The sequence below is a fragment of the Eulemur rufifrons genome, chromosome 14 (assembly GCF_041146395.1).
Source record: "Eulemur rufifrons isolate Redbay chromosome 14, OSU_ERuf_1, whole genome shotgun sequence".
NCBI lineage: Eukaryota > Metazoa > Chordata > Mammalia > Primates > Lemuridae > Eulemur > Eulemur rufifrons.
The window spans coordinates 22046031-22068687 of NC_090996.1; the positions used below are offsets into that span (position 1 = coordinate 22046031).

At 46.8% G+C, this 22657-nt stretch overlaps 1 protein-coding gene across 1 annotated transcript in view; it reads right to left on the bottom strand.

The window, feature by feature from the left end:
- The window catches only part of VWA3A (von Willebrand factor A domain containing 3A), a 53361-nt gene extending 32232 nt beyond the window's left edge, over positions 1-21129 (bottom strand). Inside the window, exons 1-8 of the mRNA XM_069485686.1 lie at positions 21042-21129; positions 16917-16995; positions 16458-16581; positions 10443-10567; positions 10268-10345; positions 7830-7884; positions 2776-2874; positions 1907-2013 (exon numbers count right to left, since the gene is read on the bottom strand). Of these exons, the coding sequence (XP_069341787.1) occupies positions 1907-2013; positions 2776-2874; positions 7830-7884; positions 10268-10345; positions 10443-10567; positions 16458-16581; positions 16917-16995; positions 21042-21129 (755 nt within the window). The remainder of the gene's footprint in view (positions 1-1906; positions 2014-2775; positions 2875-7829; positions 7885-10267; positions 10346-10442; positions 10568-16457; positions 16582-16916; positions 16996-21041) is intronic.
- Positions 21130-22657: the final 1528 nt, after the last annotated feature.

Sequence of the window (22657 nt, forward strand, 5' to 3'; positions counted from 1 at the left end):
GAGGCTCAGAGTTAAGCAACTGCTGTATGAGGGTCTGAGGCTGAGTTCCCTCTTCCCCACCATGCCACACCCAACTCAGCATGAGGCCTGGAGTTCATCCCCCAACCCCAAGAGGGCTCTAAGAGAGGGCGCCATGACTGTGTGGCCACGTCCCACATGGTCTGGGATATACACCACTGGTAAGAGGAAAAATGACTTAACTTGGTACTTTCTTGCTTAAATAGCTTGCATGGCACTAGTGAAAGAGTTCTGCTCTCTCTACCTCAAAAAATCAAAATTCTCAAAAAGAAAATCTCAGGTTGGTGCTATTTAATAATAAGTCTGTCTTCCATTATCATAACTGTTGAGTCTCCCTTTTGAACAGTGAGAACAAGTCCCAGGCCTCGTGCCTATTCCAGCCAATAGGTTTCAGGCTGGAATTTGATGTCTTTAAATTGTTTTGCTTTCATTGTATTTATTTATATGGCTACTTTCTAATTACGGCAAGTGATATGGGCATCTCAGTGACGGTATTGATAGAAAGTTTCCTTCAATAATACATCGAGTTGGTAATAAAAAAAAAAATTTAAAAATAAAAATAAATAAGTAAACTGATAATAGTACAAGTGGCAACAAGTAAAGAATAGTACACATGGCACAGATGTGACACAGGGATATGACAAGTGAAGCTCAGGAATGACCAGTGTTGAAGAACTTTTGGGTAGGTGATCTCAAGGTGACTTCCAGGTCTAACCAGAGTGGAAATCAGAGTAAAAAATGTCTCATTCACTGAGGACCTGCCACGTGCCAGGCATTCATTTTTCATTTCCTTCTCACAACAATTCTGTGAAAAGTAGGTACGGTTGGCTTTGCTCTGCAAATAAGAGAGTTAAAGGACTAGTCAAGATCCCCCAGGGACTGTCAGAGCTGGGATTCAAAGTCAGAGCTGCCAGGAACCCAGGGTTTCTCTACTTGGACACGACACAGTGCCCTTTACATCTAGTGCTGGGAAAGGGGCCTCCCTCCCGGGAAGCCAAGCAGGTGGTTTCTCCTGGGATCTGAAATCCAAGCGGGGCTCTGCCACTTTGGGCATCTTCCCTAACTGGAGTCTGAGCTTCCTCATCTCCAAAACGAGGATAATAATCCTATTCCATGGGGTGGCTATAAATATTAAACACAATCATACGTGTAAAGTGCCCATCATGGTACCTAACACATGGTATGCGTGATTGAGCATACTGCCTTTGTGGAAAAGAAATTTCTACTTTATTGGCATAAGGACGTAGAAATTCTTACACACCTCCCCGCCATCCCTCAAAAAACCCCCAAACTCGAAACTCCCAAATAAAGGATGTTTATGCTGTGGAATACTATGTAGCCATTAAAACAAATGAGGTAGATCTCTATGCACTGCCAGAGAATGATATTGAAGGTTAGGTAGAATGCCAGGGTGCAGACCAGTGTTATGTGCTCCTGGTTATGTTTAATAAGAGGGTAAACACGCAGATGCATGTATATGTGCAAAGACTGTCTGTGGAAGTAGATACAAGAAACGGTTACTGGAGACGAGAAGTGGTCTGGAGTGAGAGGGAGACTCATTTATTATTATTTATCCTTTCACACTATTGGGATTTTTAAAAACATGCGTGTGTTATTTTCACAATAATACAACTATCTTTGCTAGTCGGCTGGATAAAAATGATGTCTTGTGGTTGTCTTGTCTTTCATTTTGTGGACTGCTCCTAAGGGTGAACATCTTTCCAAAAGTTATTGGCTACTGTGCTTCTGCTTTTGTGAATTGTCTCTTTGTACTCACTTAGCTATTGGGGTCTTGAGGTTTCTACCGTAATCATTCAACTACGACACTGACACTTAGGGAGGAAAATGAACAAGTAAATATCCTGGTGGAGCCTGGGTAGCTACTCACGTGGAGGGGTTGACTTCCACGGGGTCTGGCCAGAGGGACTGGGTCGTGGTGCCAAAGGACAGGACAAACAGCTTCTCCTTCTGGCTTAGCTGTTGATCAATGAGGCTCTGTGGGATAAAAGGACGTCAGTGGCTCCCAGAGCCAGGGGCACATGGAGCCTGGCTTCACTTCTCCTGCCTTGCTGGCCCCTCTGGGCTGGGCTGTGAGCTGTGCTGAAATAGTGCTGCTTGCGGCCCAGCTCAGCGGCTGGCCCCAAGCTGACATTTGCTTCCCGCCCACTGGGTCTCCTGTGTGTGGGGTCAGCATCTTGGCTGCCCTTCTTGGCATGTGCTGCGGCTGGACCTTTGGCACTTAACTGTGGCACCCAGGGAGGGAGGACAGAGGTCAGGGGCAGTGGTTTCTCTCCAAGGCAAGTGAGTCAGGGATGGAGCAATGGGGACGATGTCAGCCTGTTCGATGCTCTCGAGCTACAGCTGGTGAGTATCCAACAGGAGCCTGCACTCCAAAGAAACCAGAGTAGCTCCTCCATCCAGCAAGGTCCGAAGCCCTTTGCTTCTGTTCTGCTGTGCTGGAGTCAGCCACCAGCTGATTGCTGTCCCCCTTCCTCTTTCCAGGGATCTGTGGGCTCTTTGAGGCAAGGTGTCTAGTTGGGAAATACTACTGTGGTGAGAATACTAGAAGTTCACGCTGCAACCGAAAATGACTCTGGGGTTGGATTTCTTAGAACTCAACAAATTTCTTTAACCAGAGGTGCTAATTAAGTGTGAACTGTTCTTTACAAAATACCCTGTTTTGCAGGTTAGTAGGCTCAGGAAGGGGACGGTGGGGGCGGTGGGGAGGTTCCATTATTCTCTGTGGCAGAGACTTACCATGAGGTCACTTTGGAACTCCTCTTTCTGAGGGCCACTGCTGATGGCTGACACATCTATGAGGACACCGACTCTGGCCCCCCTGATGAGGCCAAATGCCTAAGACCAGAGAGGGCATTCAGGAAATTCAGGAACAGCCAGCACAACTCTGTTTCTCCTGAGCCTGGCCCAGAAGCTGTTGCAAACGCCCCCTTGCCTCCCGGAGAAGCAGACAGAAGCCCCGTTTTATAGGGGAAAAAGCAAAACCCAATGTCCTGACTTCATGCTCCTACTTCTAGGCAGCCTATTCTTTAAACGGTTTTTTTCCTTAATAGTCATGGCTCATTCTTATAAAGTAACATATATTTATTATAGGAAATCTGGAGACTATAGAAAAGTATCCTTTGCTTGAAGATATAAAGTTTGATAGCTAATTATATCAGTTTATCTTCTTTCTCTATATCCTCATTTATTTTTTGCCCTCTCTACCAATGAAGGTATTTTTGTGAGTTTCCTGTTATAACAGCTGTCACTATACAGATGCTTCTCGACTTACAATAGGGTTATATCCCGATAAACCCACCGTAAGTTGAAACTATTTTAAGTCAAAAAACTCATTTCATACCCTGACAAACCCATCGTAAAGGTTTAAAATTCCTGAGTGGAGCCATCCTAAGTCGGGGACCGTCTGTATGTTAATACATGTCACTGCCGTTTGATTCTGCACACGAGTGTCCATCCTGTAGAGCTGCACTGTGATTGAAACTGTCATTCGTATGACATCGAAAGTTGTTTAGGGGTAGCAGGTTCCATCTCGTGTCTTTTGCCTTAAATCCTACTTTATTGGAGACCTAATTTGCCTGTTCAGTTCACGCTTCTCCTCTCAGAGATGAGTATTTTACATCTCACACCTCCAACATTCCCAACACACCTCCAACTCTCCCGTCAAGCGGTTTTTTCCTCCAATTTTACTGAGAAAACAGAAACAGGCAGGGCGCAGTGGCTCACGCCTGTAATCCTAGCACTCTGGGAGGCCGAGGCGGGTGGATCGCTCGAGGTCAGGGGTTCGGGACCAGCCTGAGCAAGAGTGAGACCCCGTCTTTACTAAAAATAGAAAGAAATTATCTGGCCAACTAAAATATATATATATACAAAAAATTAGCCGGGCATGGTGGCGCATGCCTGTAGTCCCAGCCACTCGGGAGGCTGAGGCAGTAGGATCGCTTGAGCCCAGGAGTTTGAGGTTGCTGTGAGCTAGGCTGACGCCACGGCACTCAATCTAGCCCAGGCAACAAAGCGAGACTCTGTCTCAAAAAAAAAAAAAAAAGAAAAGAAAACAGAAACAAACTAAAGAAAATTAAAAAAATTTTCTTCCATGTAGAACCTACCAACCTACCTGCCTCTATGCCCACACACTTTACCTTTCCCCAGTTACAATGCATCTAAGGCCAACCCTTTCACTGTCACAGGTGGATCTTCTCTTGCCAAATAGGGACTTTGCTCCTGTCATCACTCCTTCCCCAGATCGTCATTTTCTCCCCATCTATTGCACAATTTCCTTCACCACATACAGGCCACCATAGTGCCCATCTTAAAAAAAAAGAAACAGACCTCTCAGGATCTCACCTCTCCCTCCTGCTGCTGCTTCATTTCCCTGATTTCCATGTTAGCAACATGTCATCACCTCCCATTTCTCTGTGACCCACTCAGATGAGGCTCTCACCTCCCCACTCCTCTGAAGCCACACTCATCCAGGTGATGGATGACCTCCCTCTTGCCAAGCCCAATGGCCAAAGCCCAAATCCTCAACTTTCTTGAACTCTGAGTAGCAGATGACACAGTTTGAAACCCTTAGGACGCGTGTCTTCCAGGTGACCGTGTTCTCCTGCTTTTCCTTCCACTCACTGGCCAGTCCTTCTTTGTCAGAGAGACCCTCCTCCTTGTTCCAAGGTCTGAATTACTGGAGTGGCCTGGGAACGTGCTCCTGAAGGTGTGGGCTGCAGACAAACAGGGTTTGCATCTCCCAGGAGCTCATGAGACATGCAGAATCTCCGGTCCCACCCCAGACTTACCTAATCAGCGTCTTCGTTTTAGCAAGACTACCCCCAGGTGATTTGGCTGCATGTTAAATTTGAGAGGCACTGAGCTAGGGCTCTATCTTCCGTGCTCTTCTTTATCTATGCCAGGCTTTGCCAATCACACTATTGACATTCAAGGCTGGATAATTCTTGTGGTGGGGAGCTGCCCTGTGCACGGTAGGACGCTGAGCAGCATCGCTGGCTGCTGCCAAACTGGACGTCAGTAACACCCTCTCCTCTCCCCCAGCCATGACAACCAAAAATGTCTCCAGACATTGCTTGCCAACCCCTGTTCTGCACTCCCTCCCTCATGAGCTCACAAGTGTCACGTCTTTAAATACCATCTGAATGCAAACGATTACCCAAGGTCCATCTCCAAGCAGATCTCTCTTGAAACTCCTGACACATACGCCCAACAGCCTGCTCCACATCTCTGTCTGATGTCTAGTACATCCCTCAGACATCACATGTCTGGAACAAGACCGCTGGGCTTTCCTCCGCATACTTGTTCCTCCCTCAGCCTTCCCCATCTCAGTAAAGGGCCTTCAATATCGGGCCAGCACTCTGGCCTGCCCCAAACCCATCCAATCCATCAGCAAGTCCTGCCAGCTTGACCTTCCTGCTGTGCCGTGAATCCACCCTTTCTCATTCTATCCACACTGGTGCTCGAGTCTAAGCTGCCATCGTGCTCACCTAGCCTGATCTTCCTGTTTCCACCTTTGCTCTCCATAGTCAGCGGATGCAGCAGCCAGCGTGATCCTTTCAAGACTTCTCAGATCATGCCCCTGCTCTCCTGCTCAGAACCTCACCTTCGGAATCAGACCCTCCCTGATCTGAACCTGCCTGTCCAACCTCATCTCTTCTCCCCACCTTGCTCACTCTGTCCTCACTGCACTGCCCCGTGTGCTGCTTCAGGAACATGCCAACCTCATTCCCGTCTCAGGACCTTTGCACTTGCTGTTTCCTCCACCTGAAACATTCTCCCCTAGGTCTCGGCAGGGCTCACTACCTCACTGGGTGTCTGTTCAAACATCTCCTCCTCAGAGTGGGTGCTTTGACGGTCTGTTTGAACAGCCCTCCTTCTGTTCCCCTCTAGTCTCCTACTCGGCTATATTTTTCTCTAGCACTACCACTAACCGACCTTGTGTATCATGGGTTAATTTGTTCATTTTCTGTCCCCCTCCTCTGGGCTATAAGTTCCATGAAGGCAGGACCTTCATATTGGTCACGTTCATACCCTTGATCCTAGACAGTGCCTGATACGCACTGACAATAAAGATTTGCCAAATCCATGACCCAAATGGAGCGTGAGGCTTGCCAGCATGTTGCCAATCCTGAGTGGGTGGCTACAAGAAGTTAAAATTTAGAGCCAGTTCTTTTCTTTTTAAATTTTAAAAAAGCTGCCATCAGAGCTTTAGAGCTTTTGTAAGTGAAAACGTGCGTTCCATACACCTGGCCATTGAATGTCTAGACATTTATTCCATAGAAATAACTGGACAGGGACATAAGAGGGAGTTGGAGCCCAGCAATTCCAGAGATTCTCATCTTTCAAGAGACATAAAAGTGAAATCCCAGGATTTTAAAATCTTGGCAACTAATTCGAAAAATATTTAAAACTATGGGGCCAAGAAAAACATGGCTGTGGGCCAGATTCATCCTGCCTACCACTGGTTTATAACCCCTGCGTTCGTCCTGTGCAGATCCAGATCCAGAGAAGTGAGGCCACTTGCCCACAGCCTTCCCGACAGAGCAGAGGGGAAGTGGGACCAGTGATGGTCTGTCCCTCACTCCAGGCTGCCCGGGCACCCGAGGCCTCGTGCGTGGATTCCTTTAGAGGTGATCACTTCCCTGGGATGCTATCTGGGCTCTTCCCTGGCTTCTCTGTAGCTCCATCGGAAAGGGGGAGGGGCAGGAGGGGCCTCTCAATCACTGCCCACTCTGCAAAGGAGCCAGTACGGGCGTTATGGGGGTGGGGAGGTGAGAGCAACATTCTCCAAATGGATGTGTTTGGAGCCCGTGAGGGTTCCACCCCGAGGTCCTCTTGGCCTGTTGCCATGGGCAACCAGAGGGCGCGTGCCATAGCTGGAGACACGCATGCGCTGAATAGTCTGAGCCAGCGAAGGAGCCTCTTAGCGCTATGTTGTCACCTACTGGTCTTGGGGAGAGGCGGGGACTGGGGAAACATGAATTTCAGCATCTGCCTGTCTGAGGGTTTAAAACAAGACTTGAAGATTGTGCCTAAGGGTGTAAGCAAATGGGGAGCCAGAAAAGTAGCAGTTGGAGGAAGTTAAGCTAAAACAAGCAAAGGTTGATTTGCTCTTGATCACTCTTCTACCCTTGGGGTCTGAGGAAAGTGTTTAACCAAACTTTTAAGGAAAGTTATGTCCAGATAATCCACCTTAGTCTTATAAATCTCATTACGGGTCTGAGGGTCAGTGGTCTGCGGTTCTCACCTTCCCAGGATCTGTTCCCCCTCCTAGTGACGGCACCCTGGCTTTCCACGTGCACCTGGCTGCCTTTCTCAGTCCATGAGGTTTGCGGGGGGCTTCCCCAGTCACCCTCACTCCCCCAACCCCTGCTTTTCCCCAGGAGTGAGCGCTCATTCCAAGCCCAGACAGTTAGTATATTTCAACCCCTTGGCTATGGTCCCAGGACTTGGGAGGGGGTACAGGGAACAGGAAGTGAGGTCCCTTTGGACTAGAGATGTCTAGCTGGTGACACGTAAGCTTAGAGGTGCTGGTAACCATCTTCCCACGCCGTTGGGAGAATAAAACCACCCCAGAGGAAAGCAAATCCCAGAGACAAAGTGATGCCACCATCTGAGTACCCGGATGCAGCTGTGCCTGGGTTTTTCATTGATGTAGGTTAAGATTTTTTTTTTTTTTTTTTAGCTCAAGGCAATTTAAGTTGGAGGTCTATCATTTGCAACTGGAAGGCTTCTGACAAGTAGGGATGGAATGAGTGCAAGGGGCAAAGAAGGAAATCCATGCCTGTTACCTTCTTGCTGTTTTCTGTGAGCCACTGAAGTCTCTGTTGATAGAGTTCAATAGCTCTGTCAAATACCAGAAAGACTCATCACCCACAGTCAGCTTCGTCACTGAGCAACACCCACTTACACACATGGGAGGAAGGTATGAATGGGATTTTTTTTTAAATGTGTCTAAGGACTTGGGAGAATGTAAAGCAAAATGTAGCAAAGGCAAAACCGAAGATATTAGTTTTCTAGGGCACCAGGTGAAACGCCGAGGGGATTGTGAAAGGGATTGGGTGTGGAGCTGCTCTGTTGGTGATGCAGTACACACTACAAATGACCTGGTTTGGTGGAACAAGGCGTGAGCGGCCAAGTGAGGGTAGGTCTCGGGGCATGGGGGAGTGCGTTCTCATGAGGACGGTGGAAGAATCCCCTTGCACTTGCTCAAATCTGTGTCTTCTCAGATGAAACTGTTTCATCTGGAGATTGACCATAAAGGCCCAACAGAGGCAGTTTAGCAGCAGTTTCTTGCTGGATTAATAAACAAAATAACTTAGTTTCTGAAAGTAGCCAGGGGAACCTCTTGAACTTCCCTTATTGCAAACCATCCGAATGGCTGGTTGGAGACCAGCACCTACCAGGTACACAAAGTAAGGACTCAGTCACTTGAATTTCACTGACTTGCCCTCACTGAGGGCAGGTGGGATTTGGGGGCCTAGAAGGGGAGGACAAGGAAGGCCTTTGGATATGACATCATGGGACAGTCGGTGGTGGGTACAGTCAGAAGGGATACATGAATATGAATAGAGCTAAGAGAATGAGCTTTATGCTGAGACATGCTTGTGTCCAAGATCCAGCTCCGCCATTTAATAGCTGTGTGACCTTGGACAGGGGCGGTAACCTCTCTGAACCCCAGTTTCATCACCTCCAACATGAAGATAATAGCAGGATTCTGTCCAAGTCAATTTGCCAAAAGTTAATTTACTGAAAGCCAGCTCTCTGGAAATCAATTTGCCAAATGACCAATTAGCTAAATAGACTTCCTTAAAATGCTGAATTCCCAATTAAAACTAATCAACCAGAATATTGCAGAATTCTTTAAAACCTGTTTAACTTTCCAACCTTATAAAATCTACAGTTAAAAGGTTTTGACAAATTTGGCAAATGGCTCATTCTCTGAATGGCCATTTAGCAATTGACTTCTGGTTAAGTGGCTTGAGAGTAATACAACATTTGACTTGTTATAGGGGTTAAATAAGATAATGCATGAAGCCTTAGCAGAATTTCTGACACATTAATAAATGTTGCCGGGCGCGGTGGCTCACGCCTGTAATCCTAGCACTCTGGGAGGCCGAGGCGAGCGGATCGTTTGAGCTCAGGAGTTCGAGACCAGCCTGAGCAAGAGCGAGACCCCATCTCTACTAAAAAAATAGAAAGAAATTAGCTGGACATCTAAAAATATATAGAAAAAATTAGCCGGGCATGGTGGCACATGCCTGTAGTCCTGGCTACTTGGGAGGCTGAGGCAGGAGGATCGCTTGAGCCCAGGAGTTTGAGGTTCCTGCGAGCTAGGCTGATGCCACAGCACTCTAGCTCGGGCAACAGAGTGAGACTCTGTCTCAAAATAAATAAATAAATAAATAAATAAAATAAAAAAATAAAAATAAATGTTAGCTATTATTATAAGTTTTCAAGAAACCTCTGGCAAACAGTAATCATGAATCCCAGATCATTATAGCTAGGATAGAATCTTAAGAACCATCCTATTTACTGATCAAGTAGTTTATTTATCAAGAGATGTGTTTGTGTGTATATATTTGCATGTGTACACGTGCTATTAAAATGTGGTTTAGCAGTGGGATGCATGCATATTTTGGCATACACAGGAATGAACCCAACCAATTTGACATTGAAAGCAGTCACTTTTTTTTTTTTTTTTATATAGAGATGGTGGGTCTCACTCTTGCTCAGGCTGGTCTCGAACTCCTGAGCTCAAGCGATCCTCCTGCCTAGGCCTCCCAGAGTGCTGGGATTCCAAGTGTGAGCCACCGGACCCGGCCCAAAAGCAGTCACTTTTAACCATCAAACATCAGATGAAGCCGTGAGGTTTTAGGTGTTCATCCAAAGAGAACATGGATTTTTTTTTTTTTTTTTTTTTAAAGGCCGGTCAAGTGAAGCAGTGGGAGTGGAGAAGGAACAAAGGAACCTGTAACTGGTTGTGATCAATTAGTTGTAAACACCACTGCACTCGGACCAGCTGGGACCATGGATTTTTAAAGACTGAGAGACACTGATCTGATCCAACCTTTTCATTTGACAAAAGACGAAACTGGGGCTAGAAGTGGGAAGAGACCTGTCCAAGGTCCCACAGAGAGAGCTGTCTGACAAAGTTACTTTCAGTCTGCTGAAATGAGATCATTCCTGCGCTCTAGTGTGTTGGGAGGACATTGACAAACATACTTACTCAGAAAGCTTCGATTCAAAGTGGCAGATGAGCTGGGTGGAGAGATGCATTTTCTGCAGGACACTGGTGCCGTCCTCCCTGAAGAAGCAAAGCCTTATGAGGGGGTTGCTCAGGTCCAGGGGGCTGCACCTGTCACAGCAGCCTTGTGGGGGGCGGGGAATGGCTTCGGACTTACGGCACTGCTGTGCCCTGACTTATCAGGTCGGCCAAGGTGAGTTTCTCAAACTTTAAACTGTGAGTCGAAAGCCAATCTTCAGAGTCCCCCCATGCTGAAAACTGGGGCTCGTTCCCCTGCAGCCTCTGCAAGACAAAAGCCAGAGGCAAACGGAACGCTGTGGAAAGAGAGCGCCACGTTGAGAGGGCGTGGCCCATCTGTATGGGTTCCCTTCATACAGATCCCCAAGCGTTGCTAGCTTCGACTGACCTTCCTTAAAGCAGTCTCAAAGTCCGCCTTGCTGAGGGAAGGGATGAATGAGGAAGCCTGTGCTCTGGATCAGTTTCCCTGGGGAGACCGTCCATTCCTGACCTCCCACCCCATCCCTGATATGTGGCTATGTCGCTCGCTATGTCCTGCCTTGTTTAAATTTACAAACATACAATGGCCAGACAACGCGACAATAGAACTCTGACCCACAACTGCTGCAGCAGTTGTCCCAGAATGGTCAGGGTTGGGTCAATGACTGCCAGTTTCCCTATTTTTTGTTCCTGCTTCCAACTCAGAACTCACTGAGAAAGCCAAACACGCCCCCAACCCAACCCATCAGATGCCCCACTTCTAACGAGCCTGCCTCCCGCCCCTCTGTGCCAGGGACCTCCAGCCAGGGCACACCTGAAGCCTCCCATTTTTTGCATGACACAGCTTTCCCACTCCCTGCCTGCCTCTGAGTCTCTGCCAAACACAAGTGACAGTGGCTGACTCCCTTGCTAGAGCAAGCTCTGAATGAATTGTCTCTGTTCTCATTCGGGTGGTCTGTTTATTTCTACACTTGTGTTCTTTGTCTTTTCAGGTGTGTGGGTTCTGCCTCCTGTCACTCTAAGGATCCTCAGCAAACGTTGGTTGGAGGACAAGGGAATGAGTGTATTCTGTCCGTCCTAGAGGTCAGAACTGGGAGCAGTGAGTAGATGTCTCAGAGGAAGAATTTCTCAGCCACCACAGGAGTCTGGCCGTGAAATGGACTACACTCCCTAGATGTACCTCGTGACATCTGTGTCACTTACATGGTGCTAAGCTTGAGTTGTGGGCGGTGGCCTTGGTGGTAGAGCTGAATCGTTCATGGCAAGTATTCAACACCGGCAGTGTTTTCTGGAAGCCAGAGGCAGAGTCCCGATGGGAGGCTCTGAGTCTGCTGTGCCCTGTTGACCTCTCCCCGAGGCTGCCATTTCTTCCTTCCTTTTTCCAGTGCGCATCTCTGAGCCCTTGACTATGAACTAGGCACTGTCCCTGGTGCTAGAGCTACCAGGTGAACAAGATAGAAACGTTCTTGCCTTCTTAGAACTTACATTCTAGTGTGGACAGATGGACAGTGAACAGGAAATGAAATCAACATAGATGATGTTAGGCTTAAAGAATTCACCCTCCCCAAACTTCCATCCAAACCTATAAAACCCACCCCTCTCCGCTTCCTAGGGGCGTATCAGGCACATGGACTTTGCCAGAACCCAGGGAGACAAGGGAATGAGATGGAAAAGGGGAATTTACTTTCCTTATCCCTCCTGATAAGGACTACTTATCCCTCCCTGTTGTTCCCTAGGGGGATAGAGGAATGGAATGCAAGAGAGAAACTTACTTTCCTTATCCCTCCTGGTTGTTTGAAGAGGATTTATTTATTCCTCCCAGAAAACCCTCTGTAAAACCCAAGGCTCTTCCCTTTTCTCCTGTGACTGCCTTTTTCACCTCCACGCATCTGCACCCAGATGTTCAAAATAAACCGCATTTTGCTACACATGAGACTTCGTGTGTCTCCCTCTCGGCTCCGTACCTAACACGTAACACTTTCAGAAAGGAACAGTTCTATTAAGAACATAGAGCAGGGTGGAAAAAAACAAAAAACAAACAAACAAACAAAACCCACAAAGCAAAACAAAACCTGTCTCAGACCAAGGCTGAAAACAAAACCAAAACCAAAAATAGAGCAGGGAAGTGTGGTAGGAAATGACTAGGGCGGAGAGATGAGGGGGCCACTTTAGATGGGGGTGGGGGTCAGAGAAGGGAGCCGGCCCTGCCTGTGCCTCGCTAGGGACACGGTCCAGGCAGAGGTGTGCAGGTGAGAAGGGGAGGGAGGGTCGGAAGAAGGTGGCTGCTGTGGTTGGACTGTAGTGAATACGGGGTAGCATGACACAAGAAGAGGCTGGAAAGGCGTACGAGGCCTGGGTCAGGCAGGAATTCTGCAAGAATTTCCAGTGCAGCCAATGTTACATGGAATAGATGGGCCTTAAATGTTGCCAGCGTTGGCTATGACTCACTTGGGGTATGGAATGACGTCATAATGAGGTGAGGCAGGGACACCTCTTAGGGGCCTTCCAGTCTCCCCCCAAGCATGGAAATAAAGGAAAAATCTTGAGTCCCTTCAGGGGAAATTCTGGGCACCCAGCTAGCCTTAGAAAGTAAATGAGCAACTCTGTAAGCAAGAAGACAGGAATAACTTAAACAACAATAGTCTCCCAGGCAAGTAAGAGTCACAAGCTGTTTTGGTTTCCTATAGAAACTAAAAGATAACATCTTAACATATGTTCTTGAGTTGTTTTTCAGAAACCAGGATTTCCACCAGAGGGAAAATGCCAACTACTGTCACGTAGACAGACTTCAGATAAGAAAGAACTGAGGACTGAACTTTGATCACCTTTCTTTGTTCTAAGTTTCTTCCTGAGGGCCTGGACAGGGCTGTGCCCACAGGCCATCAGTCTTACTAAACTGGTCACTCTGACTCCGTAAATTATGGCTTGCTCTCACACAAGACTCTGGCACATGATGGTTAACAGGTTTCCTTATCTTGACTAACACATGTTAAGTCCAACCTTAACATTCCTTTCTACTGACCTCAAGTTTTTAGACAAAGCCGTCCTTCCTTCATCAATGACTAATCAAAGAATCTCTCACTCCACCTATGACCTATAAGCCTCTACTTCAAGATATCCCACCTTTTGGGGGCCAAACCCATGTATAACCTCTTTTTTTTTTTTTTTAATTGTTCATTTAGAGATAGGGTCTCACTCTGTCACCCAGGCTGGAGTGCAGTGGCATGATCACGGTGAATTCCTGGGCTCAGGTGATCCTCCTGCCTCAGCCTCCTGAGTAGCTGGGACTACAGGTGTGGATCATTGCACCCAGCTAATTCCCTTTTTAATTTTTTGGAGAGACAGGGTCTCGCTATGTTGCCCAGGCTGGTCTTGAACTCGCGGGCTCAAGCAGTCCTCCCACCTCGGCCTCCCAAAGTGCTGGGATTATGGGCATAAGCCACTGTGCCTGGCCCCATGTATTGATTTGCAATTTTGCCCATGACTTCTGCTTTCCTGAAATGTACCCCTGCCTTTAAAAACCCTTACTTGTAAGCCATCGGGGAGTTGGGGTCCTAAGCATTAGCTACCTGTTCTCCTCACTTGGCGCCCTGCAATAAATGTCTTTCTCTCGCTGCAAATCTCGGTGTCAGTGTTTGGCTTTGCTGCACCAGGCAAGCAGACCCAAGTTCAGTTCAGTAACAACAAGGGGAGATCGGCTCAGTCCCACTGCGACAGACACTGCCCTCCAGCATCTGATGGCTGTGGAATGGGCCCGAGCACTGTTTAACCCACTGGACCCAAGTCTGGGTTCAAAGATGTCTCTTGGGCACCGGCTTGAACGCTAAGTCGGTTCTGTTTAGGCTTGTGTATGCCAGGGCTTTCATTTTTGCAGGTGGGGTGGTGAAGACGGGGTTGAAAACTGCTGTACCTGAATGAGCCACATTGGACAGGACAGAGGATGTGGGGGACGGACTAGGACAGAGGGTAGGTGCACACAGAGACAGTTACTAGCTTTCTTCCACCACTGGTGATGTAAAGCCGTGGTGTAGAACATAGCCTTGAGTGTTTCTGCGTAAACAGTTCTCACCACTGATCCTATTTCCCCCTCAGGTTTGGTCATAAATAGAAGGTCACCGTAAAAAAAAGACAATGAATATAAAATGCTGCCATTATATTCCAGCTAGATAGCAGTGAATGCCTTAAGTTCTATGCCTGAGGCCTGCTCCACCCTCTATTTCAGAAGAAAATTAGCAAGCGTTAAAAACATGTGAAAAACACACACATAATCACAGCAAACTTAAATAGCACTTATGACTAGCAAGCACTTTCCCTATGTTAACTCATTTAATCCCACAAAGTATCTGCCATCATTATAACCCCATTTTACCGACAAGTAAACTGAGGCACAGAGAGTTTAAGTAATTAGCCCAAAGTTATCCAGCTAATGAGCGGTGGAGCTGGGAGGCAAACCCAAGCTGTAAATCTCAATGACCTTTCAGACCACAACACTGTATTGCCTCTCTAAACTAGCACCAAACTTGCAACCCTAGCACTCTGGGAGGCCGAGGCGGGTGGATCATTTGAGCTCAGGAGTTCGAGACCAGCCTGAGCAAGAGCGAGATCCCGTCTCTACTAAAAATAGAAAGAAATTATATGGACAGCTAAAAGTATATAGAAAAAATGAGCCGGGCATGGTGGCGCATGCCTGTAGTCCCAGCTACTTGGGAGGCTGAGGCAGGAGGATCGCTTAAGCCCAGGAGTTTGAGGTTGCTGTGAGCTAGGCTGATGCCACGGCACTCTAGCCTGGGCAACAGAGTGAGACTCTGTCTCAAAAAAATAAAATAAAATAAAATAAATAAACTAGCACCAAACTGTGACCATCTCCATGAAGGACTGAGAGAGAACAGGTGATAGCATTACTTTCTCATCATGTGTTCTGTGCTAATGCATGTCCTGCCCTTGAAAAGCACAGCCTAAAATCACAGTCCCTTGTCATACTCAGGGCAATGCTGCTCCGCGTCATATGAACACTAGGTGTCGCTCTTCTCATCTCTCCGGACTCGACCGTCTCCCAGGTTGGTAACACCGAGGATGGTAGATTTTATAATTTACCTTTCTTCCATCTTTCTTGCATTTGAAATGATCTGTCGTGTTTTAGGACATGGATTTTATATTACTGATACTTTAAGATCCACTGTTAAACACATTTAGAGTTTGACTGTAGGCATGCTGATTATATACGAAATTAGCCGCTTTACATAGAGAATGGTAAGATTTTCATGCTGGGGCGATACTTTCCCTCTTTCCCACAGGTCTTCGTTTGTGAGGCAAGGAGGCCCCAGATGTGGCTGATAAATGTAAGAATGGTCCTTTGTACGCCTGGAAAGTCAGGCATTTTGACATAAAATTAGATGAAATAAAGACCCATGACATCGTCATCTGAAGTCCTTGAAAGATTTCTTCAGAATCTCAAGACTCTATCAAGCCCTTTCCTCATTTCCCTTTAATGAAACTTGCTTTCCTGTAAGTGTCAAAACTTGAGAACAGTGAAACATGAGTATTTTTCTGACTGTTTAATTGCCAGCATTGTAACTGTCTGGTTTTCAACTGATGATCTTTTCAGAGCTAGCATATTTAAACTCTAGGGTAGAGTGGGTGGATGGTCGTGGGCTCACCTTGCACCTGACAACTCCTGATGGCAGTGGTTCCAGGTAGAAGGAACTCTGAGTTCTGGACAGTCTACTCACTCTCTTGGGAAGGCAGCTCACTGACACACTGAGAGTCAGCCTAAAGCCATGGTCTGGTTATTCTAGAGGCTAATTCTCCTGTCATAACCCTCTCACTCCAAGGCGTTTCCTGAAATGGATTTCTGGCTCTAGATTTTAGGGAATCCCAAAAGAAAAACAAATCTCAGGAAGGGGAATTTTAAAATTAAATGCCTTAGACGTCAGGCTTTGATAACATAGTCAGAGTCTCCACATGCTCCTGAATATTTAGTGATGGGGCCAAGTAGGCTATAACATTTCTATAAATACCATAGAGATTCTTCAGTCATTTCTAAAGGCAGGGGATTAGAGATGAATGTTTAATTAATCTTTTTGCAGTCCTAGGGTCCTATGAGTTGAAGACATTCTGCATTCCCTGGCCATGATTTGCAAGCATCACTACCCAGTTAAAGCGCTGTGGTTTTTACCAGTAGGTCCCGTGTCTGGTTTACGTGTGTAACTAGTAAGCCATTGTCTGACTTTTGACCAAGTCCATTCATTTCCTTCTGCTTCAGTTGCTTCTTTGGCTCTGTGTCCGTGTTTCTTCTCATGCTACAAAACAGAAAGTGACGTGATCAATGCCCCAGCCCTGGACACTGACTACACGCTCTTCCTCTCTTTCCCCTCCAGGGATTCCAGAAACATTTTTCTGTGCTGTAACTGAGAAGAGTTCCTGTAGAGTCCTGATGAAATGTGGACTTCAGGTTCATGAGACATTTTACTGTACCATCCTGGTAATTAGATAACTAAAGGCGCTCAGGTAGATAAAAGATGATACAATGACCATTTGCCCAGTCTCATTTCAAGGCAGGTAATTTCCCCCCTAGCCTCCCATGAGCAAGATGTTGTTGCTGTTTTCATTTGAAAAATCAAAAATATTTGCTTACCAATGATTTTCCAGAAATGTATTATCTTGAGTAGGGAAGACATGACTGGTTTGTGTAGCCAGTGTAAAAACACCCAACACTTATGTTCCTAAGGAGGAAAAGAATTCCAGAAAAGGGAATAAATGCAGCATACAGACAATAGCTTTGGGGTATATCTATGCTCGACTCAACTCTTCTTTAATTAATTAATTCAATAAATAATTATTGAACACCTACTAAGTATCAGGCCTTATGCTTGGTGCTAAGGATACAATTGTGAAAAAGATAACAAGGCTTTCTCAACCTTGGCACCTGTGACTCTGGGACCAGATAATTCTGTGTTGCGGGGGCTGTCCTGTGCATTGCAGGAGGGTTGGAAGCATCCCTGGCCTCTACCTACTAGATGCCAGCAGCCTGCCTCCCCACCCTGCCCCAATGTGATGACCAGAAATGTCCTCAGACATTGCTGAATATCCCCTGGTGGGGTGTGTGTGTAAAATTATCCCCAACTGAGAACCACTAAGATAGACATTGTCCTTGTCCTCATAGAGCTTACATTGTAGAGGGGAATCTGATATTTACAAAATTAAACAAACTGATTACAAATCATGAAAAGTGCCATGAAGGAAGCAAACAGCATGAGAGGACAGAAAGTAGTCAGGAACGGGTACAGGTAAAGAGGTCAGGGAAGGTGCCGTAGGAGCCTAGGCCTTCTTGAAGGATAGAAAGGAGGTGTCTGTGTCAAGATATGGTGAAGGCTGGGCTACAGAGAGGGGACAGCAGGTGTCAAGACTGTGAGGTGGGAAACAGCTTGGCCTCTACAGTGAACAGACAGAAGACCATTTGGCCAGACCAAAAGGATTTCAAGAAGGGCTGAGGGAAGAAGAAAACCTGTTGAGAGGAGGTTGAGTTCTCTTCTCTGAGAACTGCATCTACACTCGGAGGGGTGAGTCCCCGCAGCCTAAAGTCACAGCTGATTGAATCAGTGTTAGACACATATCCAAGCTGGATCAGATTCTCTCTCTGGGAATTCGGAATTAAGAGCTGTGAAGCTACCTTGTACCTTCAGAAGCAGGAAAAGAAAAGTGGAGTGAACGGTCATTCCCTGCCTTGGTTTCCAGGCGCCACTCTCTCCCGGCGTCCTCCTGTCTGCTTGCTCCTCCTCGGTCTCTTTCAAAGGCTCATCCTCCCTCTACGTGGCCACTGGTGTCAGTTGGTGTTCTTTGAGGCTACATAGTACACACTCTTCTCACTCTCTCCTCTCTTCCTAGGCCATCTTATCCATATCCATCGCTTCAACTACCATCCATCCTTCAAGGACTCCCAGGTGTACGGCAAGAGCCCAGACTTCCCGCTCTGACTGCAGACCTGTGCACTCACTGACACTGGCTATCTCCACCTGGAGCATCTCCAACTCGACGTGTCCAAGACCGAACTTGCGATATTCCCTACAAACTTATTCTCTTTTCATTGTTCTCTAGCTTAGAGGAAAGAACCACCATCTATTAATATTTATGAGTAAAAACCGAGGGATTATTCTTGACACTCACTCACCATGTCTAATCCATCACCTAATTTTGTTAATTTTACCTCTCTCCAATCTCTCTACTTCTCTGTCTTGGCTGACATTTCTCTAGCCCAGGCCACTGTCATCTCTGCCATAGACAATTGCAGCAGATTCTAACTGGCCTCTCTACAGCCCATTCGTCCTCCCATCCAATCTGTTCTCCTTACCAAAGCCAGAGTGATCTTTTAAAAACATAAATGCAGTGTCTCACCCTCTTCTACCTCCTGCTTGAAACTGTTCAAAGTCTTCTCTTTATTTCTAGGATGAAGACCAAGATCCTTCTGAGGGCATTTGAGGCCCCACAAGGTCTGGCCGCTGCCCACCTGCCTCTCTAGACCTCCCAGGTCACCACTGCCCCTTGCCCTTCTCAGTTCCTGGAACGCTATGTAGTTCCTTTAACCACAGGGCCTTTCTACGTGCTGCTGTCTTTGCTCTGGAACATTCTTCTCTTTCTCCCTCCATTCTCATCCTTGACATTTCAGCTCAGATGTTGCTTCCGCCAGGAAATCATCCCCAGCATCCCATTCTATTTCAGGTTGTTTGGTTTTATGTAGACTTTCATAGAACTGTGCTCCTTTTTTTGAGAGCACTTATCTTAATTTGGAATGATACATTCATTAGTGTGAATTTAAAAAATTTGTGTGTCTCTCCCATTACACTGTAAATTACATGACAGCAGGGACTGCCAGGCACTCCATAAACATTTTGAGGAGCAGAGGTGAAGGGAAAGGAGGAGGTTGAGAAACTGCCTTGGTTCTCAAATTTTTAATTCTTTATCGCAGGCATGTGTAAGAACTGACTTCACTTTCTGCTCTTGGGTTCCATGAGATACTCTGTTCCTTATAATTCCCTTTTTCCTTAAACGAGCTCATTTAGGTTTCTGTTACTTGCAACCAAAAAAAAAAAAAATACCAGTTAAGGCACAGCAAGTGAGAAACTCTGAATCAAGTTGCAGCTTAAACATTAATTTAGAGCATGTGTTCTTGTGAAATCATTAAATGAAATAGCCTAATGGTTCAGCAACTTGCTTTTCTTGTTCAGGTCTTTAATCTTTTATTCAGAGGATGCTTTGTTTTCTGGGAAGCACCAGGAAAATGTGGCAATGTCTTTAAAAAAAAAACAAAAACAAAAAAAACTGGCTTTACTTCAGTAAGCTTTCCTGGGAGGCTGTAATGGCAGGGACTGTTGAAACAGAAACGCTACAGGAACACCGGACACCCTGTAGTGTCTCGGTTCCCTCTTTCAGGTGAGTGATTAACAGCTCTTAATGAATTCAGAGGCCTGCACGACTGGATTCTGGGGGGACTTGTGTGGGCAGATAGATGGAGAAGGGGTTGAATTGCACAAAACTTACAAAACAATGTCGTGTGCTAGGAAAAACTCTTATTCTTTGTTTTCTCCATCTGCAGAATGGAATGGGGGTAATGCTAGCTGCCCTGCCTCCTTCAACTTCATTGTCAAGAGGATCAAATAAAATTGAGAGTGTAAAAATGCTTTGGAAAATACAAAGTACTATAAAAATGTAGAATACCATAAAAAATGTGCTGCATTTTCAAGCAGTTCAGAGTACGAGATGGAAGCTGTTATTTGTGTCATGAACACTTAGAGTGCCAGAGAGAGCTAGTGCTGGGGAGACAGGGGACAGGGCACCGTCCTTACCCTCTGGCCTTTGCTCAGATGAACTTATTAGAGAGGCCTTCTTCGAGTACCGGAAGTCACCTGGCACCCCTTCCACCTTGCTCTCTCTCCACAGCACAAGCCACCATCTGATGTTCTATATATTTACTTATTTACTCTCAGGGGGGCGGGGCACATAAACACACTAGAAGATCCATGAGGGCAGGGACTTAGTAGTGTTTGCTGCTAGAATACTTTTGCCTAAAACAGTGCTTAGAACATAGCAGCTGCTCAAAAAACATTTGTTGAATAAATGCACTAAGGACAGGTCCAGAGTTTAGGCAAAGGTGGGCCACATTACCCTGGGGGAGGGAGTAGCTGGACGAGGGGAAGAGAACAAACCCGTCCATGGCAGAGAGCACTTAGCTCAAAAGGAGAGAGGGAGTCTTGATTATTGGATAAAAGAAAACCTTCTGCTAACTTTCTGGCTTGTTAACAGCTGAATCTAGGATTCTTGTAAATATGTATCCAGGATAAAGCCATCCTCAGGGTCTACACTTGTAACTACAAAGTTACTTCTATTCATGGCCCCATCCAATCCACTCCAATCCATGCTGCCACATGAAAATTGTTCCTATTAGTACCTGGTTAGAGCCCTGCCATGGCTCTGCAGCATCCCAGGGTGATCAAGGTGGACCTTCTTTGCAAGGCTGCTCATCCTTCGGGATCCATTTGTCACGCACCCCTCCACCCCAAGTCCCACCCTCCTCTGCTCCTTGGCAACCCCCACTTACACACACCTTGCTGTTTCATAGCCCCCTGTGCTCAAGCTTTGCCCCTTTAGTCTGACAAGAAAACTCAGGCAGTCTTTCCTGAACCCCACTCGCTGTCCCCAAGCCGTCAGGAAGGAAGCCCTTCTCTCCCGTGGAAGTCCTCAGGTGGCTGTCCCCTCGCTCTCTCACGTGGCGTTGTCATGGTCTGTCTCCCTGCCAGCTCCACTACTTCCAGGTCTGCTGTCGTACCCACAGCGCCTAAGACAGTGCTAGCCATGTAGGGAGCGGGTGCTTAAGACCCCAGCCTCCCTCGACCTTCTCCCTCAGTCCAGAGCTTAGCGTCTGGGCCTCCCCCACCCTCTCTCTCACCACCCCTGTGAACCCTAGTGGCACTCACCCTCGCTTGTACTTCTTCATTTATTTCTCCATCTTTGGAAAAAGGGCCCCTGCTACCCCAGGGCCTTGCTTCTCCCAGTTCTCACTTCTAGTTTGTCCAAGCTCCTCCAAGCAAGGCAACAGTGAAGCTTGCCCCGCGGGATGTGTTAGCCGGTCTCCAAGGTAACAGACTGCACCACTGCAGCTTGGGGTAGGGAAAGGGAGAACCTTCCTCACCCCAGGGGAGAAGTTACCACTTTGTTGTTGATAACCACCTCTCCCGGATCATTCTGCCTTTCTCCACGCTCATGAAAACCTGGAAGCAGGATTTGGACCTCTTGTCTATTTTCAGAACCTCTTGGTCCGCAGAGAACTATGGTTTAGGCCAATAGAGCCCTGGTGCCTGCTGCCTTCCTGTGGTAGGAACTGAGGAAAAATATGAGAGAACCTGTCACATGTACGAAGGGCGGTAAACATCTTCTGCTCTTCAGATTGCCTGGGAGAGGTCTGACAGCCTTCTACCCCCACCAGGTCCAGACCCACCCAAACCCGACTAGTACAGCAAGCTCAGGGAGCTCTTAGCCTCAGGAGAGATCATCTACTACAGTGGCTCCTAAACCCACGTGCCCATCAAGATCACCTGGGTTGTTTGCTAAGAAAACATTCCCATCCAGGAGATTGATTCAGAACCATGCTTAACTGTGGAAACATGAATTTTTCACAATGGCCCCAGGTGATTATGATGTAACTAAGTCCTTGTTCCATAGTTGGGGACCTCTCCAACCCCTTCTTTTACAGAGGTCAAGAGAGACAAACTGATGTATCCAACGTCAACTAGCTTGTAAGTGCTACTAATTTTCTCTCATCCAGGCCATTTCTCAAATCAGTCTTTACATTCTGAACCTGTAGTTTTACTAGTTAGAACATGTGCTACTTGCGGTGGTCATTACTGAGTAGAGAACCTTCAGGTGTTGACCCCAGCAGGCCAGGTCAGAAACAGCCAAACTCCTCAAAATAGGAACTGCTTATTAACCACCAGTTACCCTGGGCAGAGCAGTCGTGGGCTGAGAGCAGCACCGTGTGTAAATCCAAGGTGTTTGTCGTTTGGCCAACACCAAAAGGCAGAAAAGGAGGAAGAGCAGAGAGAGGTAAGGAAGTCACAAGAGGCTGGGAGCAACCAATGGCTACTCTGTGGACAAGAGGTGAGGACTCTTGTGCCCACCGTGATGGAAATTCTGGGTCGAATGGGCTGGCTAGCTTTGAGATGCCATTTTTCGTGACACGGGAGCCCCAGACAGGTAATCTACCATCCTCGCAACTTTCTTTGCTCCCTGGATACATGGGTTTTCAACATTGTACAAGAAGTAAAATCCAACGCTGAATATTCTTTGTTTCTGGTTTCTTCTGCTTGATCTTATGTGACACACTCA